Source organism: Artemia sp. Qi Xiang Cuo, chromosome 3, assembly GCF_049724085.1.
Source record: "Artemia sp. Qi Xiang Cuo chromosome 3, ASM4972408v1, whole genome shotgun sequence".
Taxonomy (NCBI): domain Eukaryota; kingdom Metazoa; phylum Arthropoda; class Branchiopoda; order Anostraca; family Artemiidae; genus Artemia; species Artemia sp. Qi Xiang Cuo.
In genome coordinates, this window is record NC_142796.1 from 1,695,926 (window position 1) to 1,721,087 (window position 25,162).

At 35.7% G+C, this 25,162-nt stretch overlaps 2 protein-coding genes across 2 annotated transcripts in view; one reads left to right on the forward strand and one right to left on the reverse strand.

Annotated features, from left to right (window-relative positions):
* Tpi (triose phosphate isomerase) overlaps positions 1-2,784 on the forward strand; it is a 62,184-nt gene extending 59,400 nt beyond the window's left edge. Inside the window, exon 5 of the mRNA XM_089087289.1 lies at positions 2,409-2,784. Within this exon, the coding sequence (XP_088943415.1) occupies positions 2,409-2,615 (207 nt within the window). The 3' untranslated portion in view covers positions 2,616-2,784. The remainder of the gene's footprint in view (positions 1-2,408) is intronic.
* A 4,426-nt stretch (positions 2,785-7,210) lies between these two features.
* Positions 7,211-25,063, reverse strand: LOC148953643 (uncharacterized). The gene is made up of 3 exons (XM_089087268.1): positions 24,967-25,063; positions 11,446-11,598; positions 7,211-7,332 (listed from the first exon to the last, which is right to left on the reverse strand). Exons 1-3 carry the CDS (start codon positions 25,061-25,063, stop codon positions 7,295-7,297), a joined length of 288 nt encoding a protein of 95 aa, XP_088943394.1. The 3' UTR covers positions 7,211-7,294.
* Between the last annotated feature and the right edge of the window lie 99 nt (positions 25,064-25,162).

The window sequence follows — 25,162 nt, forward strand, 5'->3', positions numbered from 1 at the left end:
GTATTGATGGGGTGAGAGTAGCTGCATGCTATCGAGGAATCCATATACTCTGTTATAAACCACTCGCTCGAGGACTTCGGATACAACCGGTAGAATTGATATGGGTCGATAATTAGAGATAGGACTCTTGTCTCCTTTTTTTTAGAAGGGAAGGACTTGGGCAGTTCTAAACACATTAGGATGAACTCTGGTTGCTAGTGAAAGGTTGACCAAGTGTGTAATTTGAGCTACAAGACCTGCAGAGGCCTTCTTCAAGACATAGTTGTACAGCCCTAAGGTGTCTTGGGTTTTGCCATTAGGCAGCTTACTGATAAGCACTAGTAATTCCTCTTTCGTAAATGGTGCTAGAAAAAGACCTGATATTGTTCTGCTGTTGGTTTGTTTAGGAGATGGGTCAGAAGCATGTAGAGATGTCTGATTAACGAAAAATTGAGTAAAAGCATCAGCACGAGATTCGCTTGCTACTGTCTCACCACACATATTTAGTATTTCTTTAGGTATAGCCACCTTCTTCCTTTTTTTGACATGTTATTTCGTTAACAACCTCCCATACTTTTCTCAAGTTTCTCTTACATTCATTTATTCTCTCCGTATAATACCGCCTTTTTGCATTACGTACTAATCTGTTTGATGTATTTCTGTACTTTTTGTATGTCTCTCTCGCTTCAGGAGTTGTAGAATTACAAGCTTTCAGGTACAGTCTATTTCTTTGTTCGTAGACTGAACGAGACCTTTCGTCATCCAAGGAGTTTTGGGAACACTTTTGATCCTACTTGTTCGTAGAGGAAAACACCGTTCTGTTAACTGTTTAAGCCCGCGCGTGAGTGCATTTGCTGCCATATCTGCCGAAGACGCATGAGTTACAGCAGACCAATCATTCGATTTCAGGGTTTCAGTGAAGTAATCAATGTTTTTTTGGGAAAAACTTCGATACGTGATTAAACTTCGAACACGATTAGACGCTGGCTTAATGGACCGGCCTGCCCTTGTTGGCACCATTTTGATGACAGGGTGGTGATTGGAAACATCAGATGTTATAATATGCAAGGTAAAAGATGCGTGAGGGTTAAAGGAAAGGAATATATGGTCAATCAGTGTTGCAGTATTTCTAGCTGTACAATACCGTATGGTAAAGAATACAGTGGGGAGAATACCAGATGACACAGTTGTATCAAGGAACGAATTCGAATTGGCGTCACCATCAGTCGTCAGCAGGTTGATGTTAAAATCACCCATAAGATAAGTATTTTTACCTCGACCACATTCATTAATCTCCGACATAAGCTGCTCAACTGGGGAACAGAAAATGTCACTTGGAAATGGCAGTGGCTTATAAAAAAGGCATACGAAGTCTACTGGATATGACATTCCAAGGATTTGAACAATTATTGAGTAGACAGATCGACGACGTTCGACCACACCATTAAAAATTGATTCAAAGTCATCGCGGCCCTTGTAAGAGATAGATTCATTTACAAATAATGTAATGCCACCGGAGCACTTTATTACGTGCCGTGGAAGATGTATGGCTTCAAAACCTGGCAAACATTATGGCGACACGTCATCTTGAGAAGACAGCCAAGTCTCAGTTAAACCAACTGAACCAAATGGATTTTTCTTTTCAGTAGTGAATTTAAGAATATCATCCCATTTTGGTTTAATTCCTTGAAAATTATGGCAGAAAAGAATAAACTTATCATTTGTAGAAATTGCAGTAACTATTTCATTAAGTTATTCTTGTGTTTTTGTATATGAGCAGGACGAGGCATTCACCCTCTCTATCACCGGATCAGTAGTTGACTCTTTATCGCATTCTGGCAGATTAAAAAATGCGGTTTTTAGCAGGGACTGTTCAGTTAAGACTGAAAAATCATTAATCGTCGAGATCACCGATGTTTTTTATTTTCATCAATTAGACGAAATAATGATAGTGGAGGAAAGTAATAATAACAGAAGTGTTCCGGTGTTGTAGTGTTCCGTGATGATGTGTGCTGATGATGACTTGTACCGCCGACAAGGGGCAGCCCACATATGAAAAAATCCCTGTTCCTTCTCCCTTTTTTAAGATTTCGTTCGAGCATCCCTTATCCCTTCGAGTAAACCATGCACAACAATAACACACAAATGCTTCATTCTGCTTGATGGAAGCATTAGGGTAGATACTTCGCATATTTTGCATAGTTATCGTAAATTTAGTCAAGATTAAATATTTTACACGGATTATAAAAATTATAATCTTACGCTCTTGATTTCTGTCTTCGATACACTCTTATTTGAAAGCATTTTATGTCTTTGAACCATTCTCTTAGATTTGTCATAGGCCGTAATAAATGTTCCAGCACTTGCCCAGTACCATCCAGACTGACCTTTAATAGTAGACCACAATTTTAATAGTAGACCTTTTTTAGGCTCAAGAGATTCACCTCAAGCTTCGCAAATGGCTCAACGATAACGTCTCTGCGGATGTGGCTCAGAAAACACGAATTATTTATGGTGGATCTGTAACTGCTGATAACTGTCGTGAGCTTGCCAGAGAGGGAGATATTGACGGATTTCTCGTCGGCGGCGCGTCCCTCAAGCCGGATTTTGTTCAAATCATCAATGCCCGTCAGTAAATTATAGAGATTTTGTTTAGTTTTTTTTTAATCTGATTGTTTGTGATACTTTTGTTTTGTTAGGAAATACTGGCTGTGCTGGCTAAACGAAAGGCGGAACTGCATTATAAATGTAACCCGCAAATGTCAGTGTAAAAGATTGTTTGAAATAAAGTAAGTTGTGCATGTAATAATTTGTTTTCATTTAATAGGTCAAGTAGCTTAATCTACCTGAATTACCATATCAGGGCAGCATAAAGATAATTTCTTAAACCACATTGGCATGCCATATTATAAAGAAATAAAATGATCAAATATGGGGGTTTTAAGGCCAAACGAAAATACTGAAAAAGCAAGCTAAGCGAATATTTCGAAAGGAAAACCGCCTCTCTTCTTCCGCGCGAAGAAAAATAATATGTTCGACGAAAATGCCGAAGAAAAAACCAACAAAACAAAGGCGGAGAGTCAATTTGAAAAAAAGCAATGAAAACCAAAAAAATTAAAAGATAAATAAAATTCAATAGAAGCCGAAAAATTATAAGAATAAATGTTAGGTATTTGGTTTTTAATTCTTATAATTTTTTGGCTTTTATTGAATTTTATTTATCTTTTAATTTTTTGGTCTTTTCATTGGCTTTTTGTTTTTGTTTTTTTTTTTTCACATCGACTTTCCACCCTCTCATTTTAATCTTAAAAAAGATAGAATTCAAATCAAAAATTTCTTTCACAGCATGGTTGCCGAATTTGAATTTTATGTCACAAATAGCACTAGTATATGTACATATCACATCAAAGAATTTTAAATTCACGTCAAACATAATCCAAACAAAATACATAAAAAAACATGAGTCAAAACTTAGTTAAAAGACAAAAGAAAAAATAAATAGACAACAATAAAATTAATGACTAGTTTTCCTGGCTATTGTACAACTCAACAAAACTCTTGCGATATCTTTCACGTTTAGTGGGGATGGGAGTCAGTTTGGGGACTTTTCGAGATTTCTTACGGGATGGTCTGTTGCGGGCGGGAAGGTAGGGTTCGGGGATGATGGAACATAATCGGGGAACAGACAGGGTCTTGAAAGATCTTTTCATGGTAGCAGAATTTGTCTTTTTTGTGCATTTGGAGGTTAAGAATGTTCTATTTATTTTTATCTTTTAAAATTAACCTCTATTAAAAAAAAATTCTGTCTTAGGGTTTTGGTTAGGCTTCATTTGTGAATAAAATTGACAGGGATGGTTTGTTTTACAGAAAAAGACGAATAGCCCTAATAACGCTAAATTGAAGCGCTGTTCACTTTTCTTCCTCATCTCAGTATTGAAGTAATATTCGGTTTCATGTTCGGAATGGCAATTGAAATAGAAGGAGAAGAAGATATGGCCTCTTTTAACCGTGCTATATCTGCCACTATAGAGACTAATAAAGGGGGAAAGGTGTGTTCTGTTCTAATTGCTTTATGCATTAATTAAGACAAGACAAAATTTCATGACAGTAATTGGTAAATTTTCTGATTAACTGAATATTGAGAAAGCTAAGAAACATACGTTCCTTTAAAATCAGTGTTTCATCATGAATCCAAATATAACGTTTGTTTGCATCGGTACTGGACTTTAAACCACCCCCGCCCTCACGCCTAATGGTAATGCTTTTGGAATTGTATACATACACTGAATTTTTTGCTTCTTTTGATAAACCGCAAAAAAAATGAAAAAAACGTATGGAAAATTCATTGCATATATACAACTCAGGCTATATAGATGACCATTAGGGGGGGGGGGGGGTAAAGCGCATTTGGGACGCAAATAAATGTCATATTTAGATTCAGGATAAGTGGGCTTAGGATTATATGATACTTCAAGTAAAAGCTATTAACGTGACCTTTAAATAGGGTCTTAAAATTAAATTATAAATATTATTTTAAGTCCAACTCACAGTTGACACTGAATCAGTTTAAAAAAAAAGAGGGGAGGGGAAGCAGAAAATATTTTGTTTCAAATGATAATGCATGTTTCATTTTTGAAAAAGTGTCCCAACATAATGCTCCCATTTGTTTTAAGTTTCAATATTTACTACAAAATCCTAAAATTCAAACGATGGATATAATTTTAGTCTGAAAGGTTAATCCTAGAATCGATCAATTTGATTTAGAATTAATATTCACGATTTGACCAAAGGATCGTATAAACTAGTAGAGAACTCAACTTAGATCAGGCAGCTTTTCCTTAAAGGTTCACTGATGGTGTTTTGGGTCTCTATGTAAGTAGGGAAAGTTGTTTCCCGACGCATTGTGAAAGCTTCCCCTCGTTTATACCGTAGCTATTCCCTCTAGAACATTTTCTACGGACAATTTGCGGCTAATTAATGTGCACTATGTACAACTTATATCACGTGTGTATAGTATATTGCAGGTAATTACTTGGTCAAAAAAAAAAAAACGTCTTCCTAATTTAGTAACTGAGATAAATAAACACTTGAACAAGGTCAAGACCTTACTCATCCATCCAATCACCTAGGACAAAACAGTAAATCCAAACCAATAATCAAAAAATCAAGTCCAAAATAGAGCAAATTCAACATTAGTAAATGTAAATCATTGTCCCAAAACCAAGCCAAAGCACATTTACATGCGCCTGAAATTATTAGGGAGTAAGTTCGGGCTTACTCCTTAATAATTCATAGCTCGTATTCATAGCTCGAATACGCTAATAACTCCAAATTCATAGCTCGGGCTTATAATTCCATTTTTTATGATATAATTTAAGTTTGTGTGTTCACTTTTAAACATTATATTTGTCCTTGGAATAGTTTACGCTTCTAAGCAAAGAGTATAGGTGACCTAAAAGAGTGGAAACTGGCGATACTGTCTTCCAAAAAAATAATCACCAATGCTGTCTTGCGTTTGGTGTTTATTGGCATCTTTACAGTATTATAATAAAAGGCCAAGTTAATTTTGTTAATTTGCTTGGAAAAATCAGTGTAATTAATTTAATTGGAAAAATTAGGTTTTAATAATTTAATTGGCAAAATTTGTCTAGTTAAAAGTGTCTGATCTGAATTCCTGAAAAAAAAATAAATAAGCCCTAAAAAATTAGCGTAGAACTCCAAACGTTTGATGGCGTCGGCGATTTTTTTTTGTCGGCGCCTACGCTCTGTCCACTCTTGTAAGTTACCTATACTCTTTGGTTCAAAATTTACGCTCATTTTCGCTACTTTAATATTTTCACACTGTATTAATAAATATGATTACTTCCAATGGAGGAAATGGTGCTGCTTTGCCCAAAAGCTTAATAGTTTTGCAATTTTTGATTGACCGAAAGATTAAGGGATACGTTCATAGTTGCAGCATCAAATAGCTTCTCACTACGATAAGGCGTGAAGAGCCTTCAGTGAGCTATTAGATTTATAAAAGTAAGGTTTAGAAAAAAAAGCAAAATATTATTCTCGAAACATTTCCTTATTTTCGGGTCTTGTTCTTTTCTTTTCCTGAGGAAACATATTCGAGTTTTTAGTGTTTAAGCACTAGCTTGGCTGCGATAAATTCAGACACTGGTAAAACGGTCACCAAAAATGGAGAGCGGAAAACGGTGTAATGGTGAAATACTGGCGGATGGGCAAAAAGAGGTAGGTGAAACCCAATTGAAGTTAAGCATAAGTAAATAAACTTATTTCCTTCACTCACCTTACCAACTTGGATTAGAAACCTTCTTTAGACCAGAGACCACCTGTGGCGCACTTGAGGTAAGTTTACTCATCCCTACATCGTTATTTATCTTTCAAATTGTAAAAATTCAATAGAAAAGTTTACTTGATAATTCCAGTTTTCAATGTGAAGTCATGTTCATATGGTGCAACAAATGAAGCAAACGTGGGACCAGGTATGCGCCAGCTCAACCAGATAGGCTGAGAGCGCTTCTCCAACAAGCCAATGGGCCTCTGCATTGAGAGTTGGTTGACTACCCCCCTCTCCCTATACAAGTAATTTATGTATAATGTATTACTTTTAAATTGTAATTTTCGAAATACTGGAAAAAGTAAAACACATGGAATGCTGACTTCCTTTTATAGAGGAGGAAGGGGTGTAAGGTAATCTAAGTGGAGTAATTAAAATCCAAAATCAAAGGAAAGAAAACCACTCGCTTTGTTTCAAATAGGGTATGATTTTGGTTATAGTTGCTCAGTTGAATTTTTCAAATTGCTGTCCTGGGTTTAACTTGGTTCGATTTTATAACTATATATTGCCTGCTAATGGGAAAGGTATTTTAAGATGATTTCATTTGGCTGTTTTTTCAGCTGCTTGCACCAGCTGTGAACAATATTACTGATATTGCTGCTTGTAACAATAGTTTATCGTTTGCTACGTTGGCCTCGGGTCACAATTCTGCATGCAGTTGTTAGGAAGAGAAGATGATTATTAGTTTGGGCTTAGTGACTATTTTCTAATTTTAGTTAGGGAATTGTTTTTTCTAATCTTAGGTCGCCGAATTTGAGACTTAAGTATTTATGTTGCACTTTAGAGGCAAACACACATTAAAGTAGGTCTACAAATTTGTCTTATTATTCGAAATATTCCGAATAGTTGGTATTTGCGCTTGTAATATTCGAATAGGTGAACTTTTCCATATTTTTTAGTTTATTCAGCACATAGTGTAATTTTAGACAAGTAACAACATAAAAGTGTCATATATAACATAATTTGTCCTCAAGCTGTAAAGTTAGGCTCTTGAAGTCGTTCCAATGCTGTAAAAGAAAAATTTTAATCAGTAATGTCTTAATTAATTAATGAATAAAACATCAATAAAAACGAGATTGTGGTATTAATAAAAATAACAAGGCCGTATCCAGGGGAGGGGGGGTACGGGGTTTGACCCCCCCCCCCCGAAATGTTTGTCTGACTCGTAAAAACTTAATAAAAATGGACATAAAACCTCAAAATGGACATCTTTTTTTAGGCTTATTTGTGTAACCCAAAGCCCCCCCCTCCCAACTCCCTCCCCCCAAAAAACCCCCTCCAAAAAAAACTTGGTAATGCCTTGAAAAATAAGATTTAATCATACTAATAAAATATTTAAATGAAATTTAATAGATCATATTTTAGTATTAATAGATCAAATAGTAAATAAGTAAATTAACTAAATTAAATAAATACTACTACTACTAACAACTGACTGCCGCTCCAAGCCAGCTGAGGCAAACACGGGTACTTACGCTTCTCCCTTATACGAATCTATTTAAAGTCTCTCTCTTTACGCCCTCCTAGGAAGTTAAAATTTCTCTTCAACCCCTTCTGACGACCTCTTCCTCCCCATTTTGGGACGGCCTGACTTCGTTTGGCCCTGTCGTCCTAAAAGGACGATCTTTGGCAATCTATTATTCGCAGAACGTGCAGAAATGTTCCAAACGCTTGTTAATAATCTATAAAATAGAGTACTGAAGGGGTTTGATGACTTCGGCAATTCTCGGTTATGAATATAAGAGTGAAATTTAGGTTGACACATCCTCTGCCTTTTCTAAAACCATAATTTTCTTGCCTTAAAACTTTTTCTACAACATTTCTAAATCTAAAAAGTGTCATTATGCTAATTTTCTTTTTTCTACAGAAACCAAGCTAATACCTTTGTTGTTACCACACTCACTCCTATCACCTTTCTTATAGAGGGATTTAATTAAAATTTTCGTTTTTTTATTCACAAATATCCTCTTTTGTTTTGCATTTCAGATAAAATATGGATAAGAATTTTCGTGTATGGATTTCGATTATGGATAAGAAAACGAAATATTTTGTACAAAAGTGACCAGGCAAAAAATCTGTTGTTAATATTGATTTTATTGTTATGTGTAGTTAATTATTTTATATTAGTTAGTTATGTATCAGTCCATTAATTAATTATATTAATTTTCAAGTTTCAATTATCGTTCAAATTAATAGTTGCAGTTTAATTTTTGCTGAACAATGTTTCGACGAAAAAAGCACATTTAGTATACTTGGTTTTCAAAATAAGGTTTTTCGGAATATTTCTTATAAATAAGAAAATCATAAATACTCCCCATTGAATTTTGCTGAAGACAAAGGTCCTGGTAGCCCCTGCTACCCTTCCCTTCCTAAGAAATTTCCTGGTGGCACTCACGACCCCCCCCCTTCACATCTTCAACATCTTGGCTGGTAAGCACACTTATGCAATGTTTTATGTTGAACAATTTCTTCCCACCTACAAGAGGGGAGCTAACATCACAGCATCCATATCTTCCAAAAATTTTCTTATCATTGAAAGGAGAATATAAACTAGTTTCAACCCTCCTCCCCTCTAAACCTCCTTCTATATTTAACTGAAGGGCTCCCTGGAAAGCAAGAAAACATCCCCTTTCCTTCCTTAAAATTTCCTGGTGGCACTCACGACCCCCTCCATATCTCCAACATCTTGGCTTGTAAGCACACTGATGCAATGTTTTATGTTGAATAATTTTTTCTCACCTACAAGAGGGGAGCTAACATCACAGCATCCATATCTTCCAAAAATTTTCTTATCATTGAAAGGAGAATAGAAACTAGTTTCAACCCTCCTCCCCTCTAAACCTCCTTCTATATTTAACTAAAGGGCTCCCGGAAAAAAAGAAAACATCGAAAATGTGTATAAAAAAAGGAAGAGAGAAATATCCCCATTTGAACCTTGGTAAAATAATTGCAGATTTCTACCCCTCCCCCCTTTTTACTCTTTAAATACTTCTATATTTATCCGAAAGCTAACAGAGGGACAAATTTGGGCATAAAACGCACTTTTTAACGGCTCAGGCACAGCCCCCCCCCCTCACCTACACAAAGATCAACCAGTCCTCCTCCATAATTGAAGCGCAATCATGCACTTCTGTCCATAAATTTATCAATCCTCACGTCACTCAAAATGAAGCCTTGATTTAAAAGTTTATGTTAACAGTTCATTTTGTATGGACTATTTACATCTTACGGACTGAATTTGCCATCGAGCGACAGTATTGTCACTGAAACTATGGAGCTCTTTATATAACTTTTCGATAATTTTAAATCGATTAGCTCTCTCAGAATTTTCTGTCGACAGCTTTTTCTACCTCTTTGAGGCTTAAATTTTGTTTTGCATCGTAAAATGGCAGAAAACGCCACTAGGCTATAGTTCAGTCTGTTTCCGTTTGAATTAGTATTCTCCCCATGTTCTAGGACCACTGGCTCGATACGATAAAAATAAACAAAACAAACAATTAACACATCTGTGATATTTCTCCCTCAAGAATGCAAAGCTTCGCATTTTCCTACATAAGAGGCTGAAATTTCTGCATTGGAATTCTCTAATACGCTGAATTTGATGTTGTAATTTTGATCAAAATGACTTCGATACATATACAGCGACCGTCATCAGTAGAATTCCTAAAATAATATAATTGAAACTAGCATATTCACGCACAAAGAAATAAATGACTTTTCGGGTCATTCACAAAATAGGGGTGTACAAAAAAACAGGTATCTGGATATCACCCGCCCACGAAGTTCCCATTTCCTTTAAATCTTTCTTTATGACGTCCTCCCACCCCAGACAAGGACGACCTGCTTTCCGTTTAGCCCTAGACGGTTGGCCGAAAAGAACAATCTTTGGCAACCTGTCATCCCTAGAGAGCGATATTGAACCATATTTTTCGTATAGCCTGTTGTTTGAAATACGGTCAGCCGGGTACCCAGAACAATCCTTAAGCAATTTCTCTGGAAAAAATGTAGCAAATCTTCATCCGCTTTTCAGAGTGCCCATGCTTCAGAACCATATTTGACCACTGTCATCACTGTAGCTTTTAATATTCTAGTCTTGGTTTGCAGAATTATCTTCCTATTCTTCCAAACTTTTTTTAACTGTGAAAAAACACCCTGAGCCTTGGCTATTCTACTTTTAACATCTTCACTACTCCCACCGTCTTTACTAATAATATTACCGAGGTAAGTGAAGCTGCCCACCTGATCAATCTTTCATTGCCCAACGTCACCTTTTCATCTTCACTTATTCCTAGTCTTAGTGACTTCGTCTTCTTAACATTGATTTTCAAACCTATTCTAGCACCCTGAACTCGCAAAACCTCTAAAACTTCATTCAGTTTGCTTACACCTCCATCTAGGATGCTTAAATCATCAGCATAATCTAAGACTTTTTCCTCCCTATTTGATTCCGTAGTCTCCCATTGCCTTTCCTGTGCTCCTTAAGACAAAGTCCACCTTCACTGGAAATTTAGTTTTTGATTTTGGGCAAGATTAAAGAAGAAAATCTACATCAAGACCCAAATTGTGAATGACCCAAAAAGTTATTTATTTCTTGTTTATAAATATGCTAGTTTCAATTATATTATTTTAGTAATTCTACTGATGATGGTCGCTATATATGTGATCGAAATATCTGGACTTTTGTACCTGTTTTTTCACTGTGTAAATAAATGGATTTATCCCATTTGAGAATTTATTTGTTCGTCATAGAACGGCAATGTGGTCTAAGAAAACTATACCAATTTGAGGTGTTACGTCAAAATACCTCACAAAGTCAGAGAGAAAGTTCCCTTTAAATGGAAGTGGTCTGAGGCTTGAGGAAAGATTATAAATTTTGTAACAAGAGAAGACACGTCAGGTGACTTAGAATCGTATTCTAAGCAAGAAACAAAATTGTTAAACAAGGTCAAACATTAAAATTTCTGAATAATTTACACGTTTTCACTGAAATTTTGATCTTCCTGGACCGACCAATGAATTGAACTAGACCGGAAAGAAAGAGTGGAACTAAAGTCAGATTAGAGTTGTCACGGTCAGATTTTTAAGGTTGGAGAAAGAAAATAGACTTGAGCCATTATTACCTTTTTGTAAATTGAAGGTATTTAGCTCCGAATTTCTTATTCTCGCCAATTCCCTCTTAAAATTCATCGCAAGTGCCTTCCGTTGAAAATCTGCCTCTATTTCATGCTTCGTCCGCGGAATGCGGAATTTAACGAAACTGCATATAAGGATTGCTGAAAGAATTGAATATGCAGTTATTAACTCTGTTTGTCTATGCTGTTCTCCTTCGGGTGGCAATGTCAACATCAGACTTAGGCTAAGGCGCATGTGACCAACCACTTCTAAAGAAAAAAAAAACTTGTGTTAAAGACATGCAATATCCCGAAAACGTCAACTAACTGAGCAACAATAAAAAATGCACTAAATATTTATCTGCTCGTCATTTTTGCAACTAAGGCGGATTATCGTTTTTTTTTTTTTTTTTTTGAAATTGAATTAACTTTTCCATTCAAAATTCCAATATTTAATTTTAACCATTTTTTTTTTTTTTGCAAACATACTTATTGTCAGGAAACACAGGCAACGCCATTGATGCGTTAACCTTTACTGCTTTGACAAATTTGATAACATGATGTCAGCTGCCATGGAAAATGTTTAAAATGAATTAAATAAAAAGATGAAAAAGTTTTTACAAACAAATTAAGAGTGACATTATAAATCAAACAGAGAGTAATGGCCTAATCAATCCCTTGCTCTTTATGCTTAAGTGCAATAAAATAAATACTCCTCTAAATTAAGGGAGGTCATAGGTTAAAGTCTTTTAGAGGAATTTCGATGATTTAAGGCTAAAAATACAAATTTTAAAACCTTAGTTCCCCCGCACAAATAGTACCACTGATTCCACCCCTCTAGAGCTGTTATGCAATGCCGTGTAACTGTTAGTATTACTCGAAAAACGATTTATTAAAAATATAATTAAATATTCACTTTGCATGGATCGTATATATGCTTAGGAACAAACGCATCCCCTCCCAGCAGTATGGGAAAAATAGCTTTTGGATAGTCCCAAACCAATTGGCTATCGACAAATTCTCGTAATTGTATTTTTACCTTACAAGGATCAAAATGTTTGTTCTCAAAATATGGCAGAAATTGATACTTGTGCTGTGAATCTGCTTTGTTGCTTTATTTCTTAACGAACGTAACTGATGTCTTGTTTGAATAGGATTGTCAGTAACGACATTGTTAAAACTTTACATTAAAACATAAATGTTACCCTGGAAACCATGACACGAGGCTGCTAAAATTTCTTGAAATCTCAACGTAGTCAAGCAAGTTTTTATACAGCTTACCTTTTCTTTTCTGGAAATTGCTATTGCCAAACACAAATTGCCAAAATTCAATTGCTATTGAATTAGCTATCATAGGCAGCGCGCTAGATTTGCACTTTACGCAACAAAATTTGCACTTTACTGAAAAAATACAAATGAATGTTTATTGTCAGTTTAATATACATATACTGATATTTAGTAATCAAAATGTTAATATTATTTGATTTATTAAAGTTATATAAAATTAAAAACGTTTATATTTTTTCCAGTTAAGTGCAAATTATGTTCTGGCCTTGGGAAGGCATAGGGGTTTTGCGCCCAACTTATGTTAATTTCTGCTCGTTTTGAGTTTGACTCGGTTATTTATTGTAATTTCTATTCGTTTTGGGTTTCATTTATTTATCGATGCTGATTTGCGGTAGTTTCTAGCTTGGTAGATTATTTGATTTTTTTTTGCTCATTTTTGTTTAATGGAGTTCTTTACTTTTCTTTGAAAAACTTATTTTGTGGAAAAAGTTTTTATAATTAATCTACAAAAGACTGGCGCTGGGACAATATTAAGGCCGTTCAGAGCTAGCATTAGCCTTTACCCTTTTTCTTACATTTGAGAATTAATTTCATTAATCTGGCAGTGGTTTCGGCTCTCCTTATTCCATGTTTGCACTGCAACAAAGTCGCAATCGTTAGCTGCACAAGATAGTTGAAGTGGTAAGTTTTAACCTTTTTAAAATCACTAAATAGTCTCGGCCACATCATTAGTATAGTCTCAGCAAAGGCAATGACTAAAGGCAGTGCCTTTGCATTACTGTTATCTATGATAGAAATTTGGAGACATCTCCTCTTGTCTTGATCCTTGTGATGCACGCTGCTGCGACCTCTCATTTTGAGCTAGTGCTTTTGAGTTTCTGCTCCTACTAATAGCAGTGCCTCTTCTAAATGAAATATCTTCTAAGGTAAGCGTGCCTGACTGATTTTAGGCTTATGCAGTTGAGTGGGAGACATGACGGAAGAACTTTTGTGTTCTGAATCAAGGCAAATTTTGTTTTTCGCAAGCTATTAATGAGCTGTTAAAGAATGTATCTAATGTGTCATCTTCTAATTCTAATTCAACTGTATGAGTATTTTTGACAAGCTGAATGTGATTATTGAAATATAGACCAATGATACATACGTCCTTGAAGATTCAAACACCCCTACCCCCCCCCCCACCCCAATAACCTTTACCTCCGTTCAGAATACAAAAAATATCACTACAGATGTCAATTATGCCTGGAGAATCCTGTATCCCTTTTCCACAAAACAAGTTTTTCAATGAAAGGTAAAGAGCTCCATTAAACCAAAAGTGAGCAAAAATAAAGTCTAAAAATCTTCTAAGCGTAAAACTACCTCAAATCACCTTCAATAAACGAAGTCAAACTCAAAACGAATAAAAGTTAACACGAGTAGGAATGACAACCCACATGCCTTCTCAAGACCAGTATAAAATTTGCACTTTACTCAAAACAAAATACATTTTAAATGTTTTCACATTTTTGACTTTAATAAATGAAAAATAATTAAAACTCTAAGGAATAAATATAAATATATGTAGCCTATATTAAACTGACAATCCACGGTCATTTGTTGTTGTTTTTTTTTCACTAAAGCCCAACTTATGTTATGGTCTTGAGAAGGCATGCGGGTTGTCAGCCCTACTCATGTTAATTTTTTCTCGTTTTGAGTTTGAGTCCGTTGTTTATTGTAATTTCTGCTCGTTTCGGGTTTCATTTATTTACTGATTGATTTGTGGTAGTTTTACGCCTGGAAGATTTTTTCTCATTTTTGGTTTAATGGAGCTCTTTACTTTTCTTTGAAAAACTTGTTTTATGGAAAAAGTTTTTAAATTATTTTCTGTTCGTTTTTCATTGACATAGTCTTTTTTGTGGGAAAAATAAATGTTTTATATCTTTTCGTTTTTATAAGAATCCATAGTTTGGCTTGCTATTTGTATGTTGTACGAACTTTTTCACCAATGTTTTATCCTGATACAAGTAGTATTGTTTAAATTAATCTTATGCCTCCTCAAGTTGACCCGAAAAAAAACCAACACAATATCATTCTCAAACCAATTTCTGTCTGTGCATACACACACACAGTGAATTTTGATTTAGTTTTAAAGCAACATTATTTTTAAATCATGATGGGTCAATTACATAATTGTTGGGGGTTGACATACACAATATCCGTAGAGACATAGTTATTGGACCATTCTACAATGCTGAATGAAATGGCTGTCTCAAAATTTTGACATTACGTGTTTGGGAAATGAATGAGCTTGGAAGGAGGGCTGCTTGCCCTCCTGCCTCTTTTGGCTCTTAAAATTGTAGCAGTATTAGTAGCAGTATGCGCAGCAGCACTAGTAGTAGTACCAGTAGAACTAATAATATTAGTATTAGCTTTGGTGGCATTAGTAGCAGCAGTAGAAGTAGTAATAACAGTAGCAGTAGTAGCCGTATGAGTAGGAGCAGTAGCATTAGGATGCAAATATTTTCGTTTGGTTAGTTCAACATTCCCAAAAACAAGCCCTGGCAGTTTCAAATTCAGACTCCGAGCTGTTCCTAAGATATTGCTGTTACGCCCCTTTGACAACCTTCACACAGACGGCATCTTTTGATTAAGTTCACCTTCCACCCAAAAAATTTCTTGAAAATTTAACCTTCACACACTTAGTCATAGTTGTAATAGTGGTCACAGTAGCAGTATTGGTATTAACAAAAAGTAGTATTAATAGAAATAGCGGTAGTACTAGTAGCAGCAGTGGTATTAACGTATTGCCTTTACAAGTAGTTGTAATAGAGGTATTAGTTTAATTAGTTATAGTAGTAGTAAATGTAGCAGTGATTGTAGTATTAGTAGTGGCGTCCACATATTGCTTTTGGTCAGATGATCTTCCCCTTTTAGCATTCTTTGAAAGTTCAAATCAATTCTTGAGATACGCTCTTTTGACAATGTACATGTACATATCGTCTTTTGATTTAGTTCAAATTTCCCTTTATATTGTAAATAGAGTAGTGTGTTAGTAGTATTAGTGGTAGTGGCAGTAGCAGTAGCGGTAATGGTAGTAATAGTGGTAGCATGCAAACGTTGCCTTTTTGATCTTGTCTCTTATCATTTCTCAAAGTTCAAAAGGGTTATACGCAGTCATTCCTGAGTTACACCTTTTTAACAATCCGTATACACATAATGTGTTTGATTTGGTTCAACACTCCCCTCAACATTTTCTGAAAGAGCCACCTGAATACCCTTCGTCTTGTTGAAAAGTAAAGGTAAAAAATGCATGCCTTTCTCAATAACATGTACTATATGAAATCAGTGAACGAATTGCCTAACTTAGAGTCATTGCCCTAAGGACCTAACGACACCCAAAAACATAACTACTGGACATTTCAACAATGCTGAACAAAATAGCTCTTTTAAAATTTTGATCTGATATGTTTTGAGGGATGATGCGCTTGTGGGGGAGAAGCTGGTTGCCCTGCATTCACTTTCGACTCTTAATAATGGCACTAAAACTTTCGGCTTCAAATCACATGAGCACCATCCGACTCGAAGTCTATACGACAAACTGTTCCATAAAAACCATATATACCCCGGGGCATAGCTTATTACGCTTGCCCCTGAGGTCTGGGGGTTGTGTCGACCATGAAGGCATTGTTATATGCTCTTTGGACTATCGCGAGTAAAATGGCCATCTCACAAATTCAATCGGATACTTTTGGGGGAAAGAGGGAGCCAGGGAAGGGGGAGGGGGGTTGCTACCACCTCAATCACTTTTGACTCTTAAAAAGCCATAAGAACTTTCAATTTGCAATCAAATGAGCCTCCTCTAAAGTTTACACAACCACACTTTCCATAAAAACCTTGTGTCCCCGGGGCATAACATAAAACCCTTGCCCCCCAGACTCTGGGGGGTTTTCTTAGTCCTAAAGCCCTTGTTTTGTGATCTTTTAACTGTTTTTGAACAAATGAGTATCTCAAAATTTTCATATTGAGGAAAATAAGACGCTGAGGGAAAGGGGAATAGTTGCCCTTCGATCATTTTGACTCTAGAACCTCTGAAAAAGGGACTCTGATTTCCAATCCGACGAGCCCTTTCCAAAGTTTACATGACCACCATTTCCATAAAAACCTTATATGCCCCCGGGTATGTCTTACAACCCTTGCCCTGAGGGCTATGGGGAGGGTAGAGTTTCATCCTCAAAGACGTAATTACTGGAACTTTCAACTACGCTGAACAAAACTCTATCCCAAAATTTTGATTGCATGTGTTTGGGGAAATGATGGGCGTGGGAGGGCTGGTTGTACTTCAATCACTTCCGACTATTAAAACGAGCACTAAAACTTTTAATTTCTAATCCAATGAGCTCATTTCGAAGTTTCTACGACAACTCCTTCTATACGAAGTGCCCTAAGTCTAAAAAAAACTGTGCCCTAATTGCCCTTTAGTTAGGCAGCGCAAAAAGTCCCGCACAATCCCTAGAAAACCCTTGAAGTGAAAGTAATGATCGGAAATTCCTCTTTAATTCTAGCATACTGATAGATTACGGTAAACTTGATCTACAATATGAGTCAAATTTTGATAGAAAAGGGTGAGGTCTGCCAAAGGGTAATTGCTTATAATGATGATGATGATGATTCATTTATAACCAAAGTACAATGGAAAATAGTGGAGTAATAAAAAGAATAAAGAACAAAAAAATTCACTACAAAAATTACAAATAAATAACAAATAAACAAATATGATAAATAAACAAAAATATCAAACAGCACTAAGCAACCGAATGAGGCAATGATGAGGGCCCAGCCTTAAGCACGCATCAGAACTAATTACATGTTGATGATGGTGCAGAGTACGCATAATATGAGTAGCACCAAACCGAGCGATTATTTTTGTATTAGGATAGGAACGTGGCAAATAAAGAAGATACTTGCAGTACCGGAAATAAGAAATGTGGATTAGATTCAGATCACTTTCTCGAAACAGAGGGTAATATCCAGACCTAAGAAGTACAGCATGATCACAAAAAGTCGAGTAAAATTTCGCGAGACCGCCCCTATTATAACGACCACGATTAGCAACTATCTTAGAATAACCCGTTTTTAATTTACCTTTAATATCAGATACAGTTTTCGCTGTAGAGTTGAAACTGAATCACAAACCGAAATCCCGAGCCACCTGAGACTAGAAACACGGGGAATTACAAAGACGGTAATTTAGATCACCCGTACCAAACATCATTGAACGAAAAATATTCCATTTGGCAATATATAGGGATAAACCAATTTATCCAAGAGTAGAACGGACATTATTAACACTCTGTGCTAACCCAACTTTCGACCGACTAATATGCAGCAGATCGTCGGCGTATTAAAGGTAAGACACGTCCAAAAACCCAGTAAATTAGGTAGAGGGTATCTTCGAAAGAACACTAGATAAACAAGCACTGAAAATATATGGAGAAAGCACCCCTCCCTGTCTAACTCTACGACTAGGTAAATTCTCGAAAATCTGACCATTTGATTTATATCTTACAAAAGAATTAAGATACCAAAATTTTAAAACCAAAAGAATAGAGGCGTTTATCCCTTGCTCATATAAAGAGTAAAGGGCCTGTGAATGAACAATACTGTCGAACGTTTTGGACACATCAAGTGCACATATATGCAGAACTTGTCCCTTAACGTTAGCACCTCTTAAAAGAACTGAAAGGGCTCGATGCGAAAGCTGGCAGCCAATTTGTGTTTTAAACCCAAACTGATTAGCATCATAATCAACTAAATCGATAACATGAGGTAATGAAATATACTAAAAAAAACTTGCTAATATTACATGCGACAGTAAGGCGTATACGAATCACACTTATTAGGATCTTTACCTCGCTTCAAAATCGAAATAACCGTGCCACCAAGGAAACTATCAGGAACAATAGAATTACAAAGGAACATTTGAAACAAAGGCTGTAAATGAGATAGCAACTACACTTTAAGGGGTAAAGAACGAGACAAAAGAATTGAAAACCGAGCATGAACAGCATAATTTACTACGGAAAATAAACCCGAATAATACTGAATCCAGGATTGTTGCGGCATATTGCCATCATGTGAACCTTTAAGTCTCGAAGAATTAACAACACGCTTTGATTCATTGGAATTTTCGGAAATTCGGCACCAGATTCCCAAACAGATCGTATTCGACGCTTGAAAGCAATCTTAGTTTCCCATTTTATATAAAAAAACAATACCACTAGACAGACACCCGCAGGCAATCCAAATTCGGAGCAACAATTTTGCTTGATTTTAAATTTTCTTTAACTCAGGGTCAAGATTCCACATAGGTTTATGAGTACGACAACGAATCATTTCACTAGGAACAGCGACTTCTTCAGCCTTCTTCATGCAATCTACAATGCCATAATAATACGTGTTTAATTGGGCTCGAGCATTTGATGAAAAAAAAAACTGCAAAATAACAGGTTATACGGTACTTTAACACTATGCAACAGGAAGGTTAGAGTAGCCAGATATAAAGGCCGATTCGTACGATTCCAATTACGATTTTTAAATGACTTGGAATTATTTACACGAGGAAAGTTAATCACCAAATTAGCAGGAATAGAAACTTGTAACGATAAGGGCAAGTGGTCATAGTCCCTCTCTTCTTCGTCAACGTGAACGCTAGATGTCGATATATCGACTGAGCATACACAATGGTCAAGGTTTGAGCGAGAACTAATATTATGAATATATGTATATGGCAGATCTTTACTTATAATCCGAAAGCCGGGAGGAAGGCTATTTAAGAGGGTTTTGGATCAGGAAAACGTCGAATTTATATCACAATTCAAATAACCTATTAATAACCAATCGTATCCATTCACACAGATCCCAGCGATTAAACTATTCAGCTTGACACAGGTCTTAGTAAATACAGTAAAAGAAACCATATTGTTCTTGTTATGTGGCTGGTAAACGTTAATTAAAACAAAATTGCCAAATCTGATCGCGAGATAAAGATCACCAGGACCATAACACTTGGGGCGAAAATGTCAGAGTTGACGATTGAAGGTAGACTAGACCTCCTGAAAATTGACCACTTGTATGCCGTGCATTCATGGTAAGTACGATATGATCTGGATTTCTATGCAAAAAAATTAACGCTGGTACCGGTCAATAAATGTTCTTGAAGTAAGATACATCAAAAGAGCTCATAGCTTTGGATTCAACAACACTTAGAAAATCATAATCAATTTTCAAGCCAATTCTAAGCGCATATTTAAGTGCAGCATTGTCCCAAAAAGTGAGCTTAACCGGCTTAGAATTGCCAACTCTAGTGGCATCAGTGACTCCATTACAATCCAATATATTCGATAAATCATAAACATGCTTAATTCCTCTAAGGAGACCATAGAACATTTTTTTCAATCATTTTGCCTTCGAATTACTAAAAACAGACGGAAAGGATTTGCAGGAGTCTTTTGCAGCCAGATCTTCAATTTTCACAACTAGTTTATCACCCAAAGATGTCCATCTTTCCCTGAATTTTATCGTTCAATTCTTTACGTTTAGCTGGATTATTCACGTTTGGAGTCACACTTGAGATAATATCGGTGGCGAAACCATCAGGGGCGCCACTAGCCGGAATAATTTGTGGGAAATTTAGCTCATAAAGTGTTAACTTTCCATTTATAAAATCAAGAGTTTGTTGAATTTTATTTACCTTAGTAGCTAAACGAGAATAAACTACTGCTACTATAACAGGAACTTCAGTAGGGATGCGAATCATGTAAGCAGGAGCTTGAAATCCATCAGAGTCACATTTTCAGAAAAGCTCAATAATATCCTTGAGATGGCTAACTAAAGTTTTTTGGCCTGTACGCTTCGGGCAGGACTAGATGGGGAAACAGAGGCATAGAGATTTTTTTAGCAGCACACACACTGGAAATGTCGAAAAAGTCAGCAACATGCTTTATAACTATTTCATCCTCAATGTTTACTTGAATAAAGTTCAAAACATACTTCAACGTTTACTTGAATAAAGTTCAAAACAGGTAAATATATATATTGCTTTTCATCAGACGAGAGCTCGCTCGATATATCAAACATAATTTCAGATATGGTCAGGTTAATCTTTTAATAGCATGACATCACACATAAACAAACGAGTCAAGAATCCGATCTTAGGTTAACTCTGGTAGTCATGATCCGCTTGGCATTTCACTCGGAATCATAATCCTTTAACAAATTAAATAAAAAAATAAGTTTGTTTTAACTGAAAGTAAGGAGTGACATTAAAACTTAAAACGAACAGAAATTATTCCGTATATGAAAGGGGCTGCCCCCTCCTCAACGCCTCGCTCTTTACGCTAAAGTTTTTCATTGTTTTAAAAAAAAGAGTTGTGAGAAAGTCAAACTTTAGCGTAAAGAACGAGGCGTTGAGGAAGGGACAGCCCCTTTCATATACGGAATAATTTCTGTTCGTTTTAAGTTTTAATGTCGCTCCTTACTTTCAGTTAAAAAAACTTGTTTTTTTATTTAATTTTTGAACATTTTTGAGTTAATGCAGGTTTTGATCTTGGCTCACCGTATATGAATAATTAAAACAACATTTGCAGATTAATTTACTTTTATTTGGTTAAATGGCTTTCTTGAAACTTGTTTAATTTTATTTACGAACTTTTTTATTAGTAATAAATATTTGTAACTTATTAATTAACTTACGTAAAGAACTTCTATATTCATATATTTTTAATACGTATATTAGGGGGTTCGCCCCCTAGTCAATACCTTGCTCTTTAAGCAAAAGTTCGAATTTTGTTCCAATTCTTTAAAAATGACCACTTAATCACAAAGGCCGTTAATTAGAATAAATAGCTCTTATGAAAGTACTAAAAAATCTTTGGCTTAAACAGCGAGGTATTGATTAGGGGGTGAACCCAATCATATATGTAATATTTTCTGTTCGTTTATAGTTTTGGTGTTGCTGTTGTTGCAGTTGAAAAACTTGTTTTTTTTATATTTAATTTCTGATCTTTTTTTAAATAATGCTGGGAAGTCCGGCGTCCCCTTCATAGCAATATCCCTTCCCCCATGAAAGCTTCCTACATGGAAAGATCCTCCCACATAACCCCCGACCCCTCCCACTACCAGGAAAAATCTCCCCTGAAAACGTCTGTATACTTCCCAATAACCAATACTATATGTTAACATTGGGTAAAGTTCATAACTTTCAGCCCTCCCCCCGGGAACCTCGGGGGATTAAATCATCCTAAAAGACATACTTATAATATTTTCGAACATGCTGAACAAAATGGCTATCTAAAAATTTTGATCAGGTGACTTTGGGAAAAAAATGAGCGTGGGAGGGGGCCTAGTCGCCCTCCATTTTTTTGATCACTTAAAAAGGGCCTAGAACTTTTAACTTCCATTCCAATGAGCCCTCCCACGATATTCTAGGACCACTGGGTCGATACGATCACCCCTGGGGAAAAAAAAATAAAAAAAATAAATAAACACGCACCCGTGATCTTTCTTCTGGCAAAAAATGCAAAATTCCACATTTTTGTAGATAGGAGCTTGAAATCTCTACAGTGGGGTTCTCTGTTACGTGGAATATGATGGTGTGATTTTCATTAAGGTTCTATAACGTTTAGGAGGTCTTTCCCCCTTTTTTCGAAAATCAGCCAAATTTTCTCAGGCGCGTAACTTTTGATGAGTAGGATTAAACTTGATGAAACTTATATACTTGAAATCAACATTAAAATATAATTCTTTTGATGTATCTATTTGTATCAAAATACCGTTTTCTAGAGTTTTGGTTACCATTGAGCCGGGTCGCTCCTTGCTTACAGTTCGTTACCACGTACTGTTTGATATTGCGAAATTTAAACTGGCTTCACCGGAATTAGAATTGACTGAAAAGCTTGTTGGTTAATAAACTATCCAATTTAAGACAGGTGCGTTCACTTTGAACTCTAAATCAATTCTCAAAATGTGAGCTTATGTAAGCTTAAGTACTTGTTTTACCTTGACTGGATGAAGATGAATTAGTTATCTTGTTTTATTGTTTATAATTGAGAAAACTATTTGAAGACAGAGGTTTGTCATTGCTCTATAAGGGAATTAATTAAGTTTTTTCAACTGAAAGTAAGGAGCAACATTAAAACTTAAAACGAACAGAAATTATTATGTGTATAAATTATTGCGTATATACCTCGCTCTTTACGCTAAAGTTTTTTAGTACTTTTAAAAAAGCGTCTTATTGTTCATACTAAACGGCCCAGTTGTGTTTCAGGAGTCATTATTAAAGAATCGGGAAAAAATTCAAACACTAGCGTAAAAGCGGGGCGTTGAGGAAGGGGCAACCCCTTTTATACACGCAAGGCCATACCCAGGATTTTTTTTCGAAGGGGGCACTACTCAAAGATTTTTTTCGGGGGGGGGGGTTACACAAAAAAACTCAAAAAACGTATACAAAATTTGTTTATATCCATTTTTGTTACGTTTTTACGAGTTGGACAAACATTTGTATATACCTAATAATTTCTATTCATTTTAAGTTTTAATGTTGTTCCTTACTTTCAGTTGAAAAAACTTTTTTTTAAATTTAATTTCTGATCTTTTTTAAATAATGCTATGAAGTCTGGCACCCCGTCCACGGAGAAACCTCCTCCCCGCAGAAATATCCTCTAAACAATTCAATCCTGGTGGAAATTCGGAGACGGAAAAGAGAAAGCAAGACGTATAAAAAGAACTTTGTATAAGAATTCTGGCAAATTCCCTCAGCGTATAATTCCCCCTGGCAAGTTCACTCCCTGGAAACTTTCCTCCCCATGGAAAATTCCCCCTTGGAAAAACCCCCAGCAGAAAATTTGCCCCCCTCCCATCCAAAAATGTATGCCTACATCCCAATAACAAATACCATGCGCAAACAATGGGCAAATTTTATAACTTAAAGACCTTTCCCCTGGGGTGCTGGGGGGTTATGTTATACCCAAAGGCATAGTTATTGGGCCTTTCACCTATGATGAACAAAATTGCTATCTTAAAGTTCGATCGGACGATTTTGGGAAAAAAGGGGCGGGGGAGGGGGCCTAGTTCCCACAAATTTTTTTGGTTACTTAAAAAGGGAACTAAAACTTCTAATTTCCCTTCAAATGAGCCCTCTCTGGATATTCTAGGACCACTAGGTCAATACCATCACCCCTGGGAAAAAAAAACGAATAAACACACATCCGTGATCTTTCTTATGGCAAAAAATACAAAGTTCCACATTTTTACAGATAGGAGCTTGACACCTGTACAGTAGGGTTTTCTGATACGCTGAAGCTGATGGTGTAATTTTAATTGAAATCACTTGACCTTTAGAGGCTATTTCCCCCTTATTTCGAAAATCAGCCAAATTTTCTCGGGCTCGTAACCTTTGATGGTTAAGACTAAACTTAATGAAACTTATATATCTGAAATTAGCATAAACATTCGATTCTTTTAATATATCTACTGGTATCAAAATTCCAGTTTTTAGAGTTTCGGTTACTATTGAGCCGAGCCGCTCTTTACTTACAGTTCGTTACCACGAACTGTTTGATAATCCAACTTTTCATCAGCATCTTAAGTGACTAGGTATAGATTTTCAGGTTCTTATGAAAACTATAAATATAAAAATAAATAAATAATAAATAAATAGAGATATACAAATAATAGACATAAAATGCAATTAAAATAGAAGAAATATAAATTTATAAATTAAAACTTTATGCCTTTTTCTAAATAATATCTATATGGAAATATATCTGTATATATTTCCATATGGATATATAATATCTACATGAAAATATTCTATCTAATTGAAATTCCATTGTGTAAGGACTGTGTCTATCCCTCTCCCCCCCCCTATGCAAATGGTAATACGCGGAGTCAGTCCAAGAGGGAGTTCTAACCCCTTTCATCCTTTCTGCCGTGGCTCTAATCTCCTTTTACTCAATGCTCTTCTTTCTTATTATTATTTGTTTTAAAACCTGTCATACAAAAAAAGAAAGACAGAGCATTAACAAAAAAAAAAAACCTAAACAGAAGAAAACTTAGAACACACCTAACACTTCCATAAATCATTGTGATAGCATAAGAGACCAAGGATGGTTATGCGTCGTACCTAGAAACGCAATGTGTATAATGAATGCAGCAAACCAAAGCAATTGCAGACAACTATAGACACTAATTAGTTAAAATACTTACTAACTCCCAAGAGACCTAGAAGAATTAGGCATATCCAGTGCCAAATTCTAAGACCACCAAAATTGTTTTCTATCCAAGGGATGTCTTCACTCTCCATTCCTAAGGGAGAATATGGCATTATTTTCTAAGGGAGTCATAACTTAGCATACGCCTTGATTTTATCGGCATTTAATTAGCAGGTAAGCAATTAATCTTC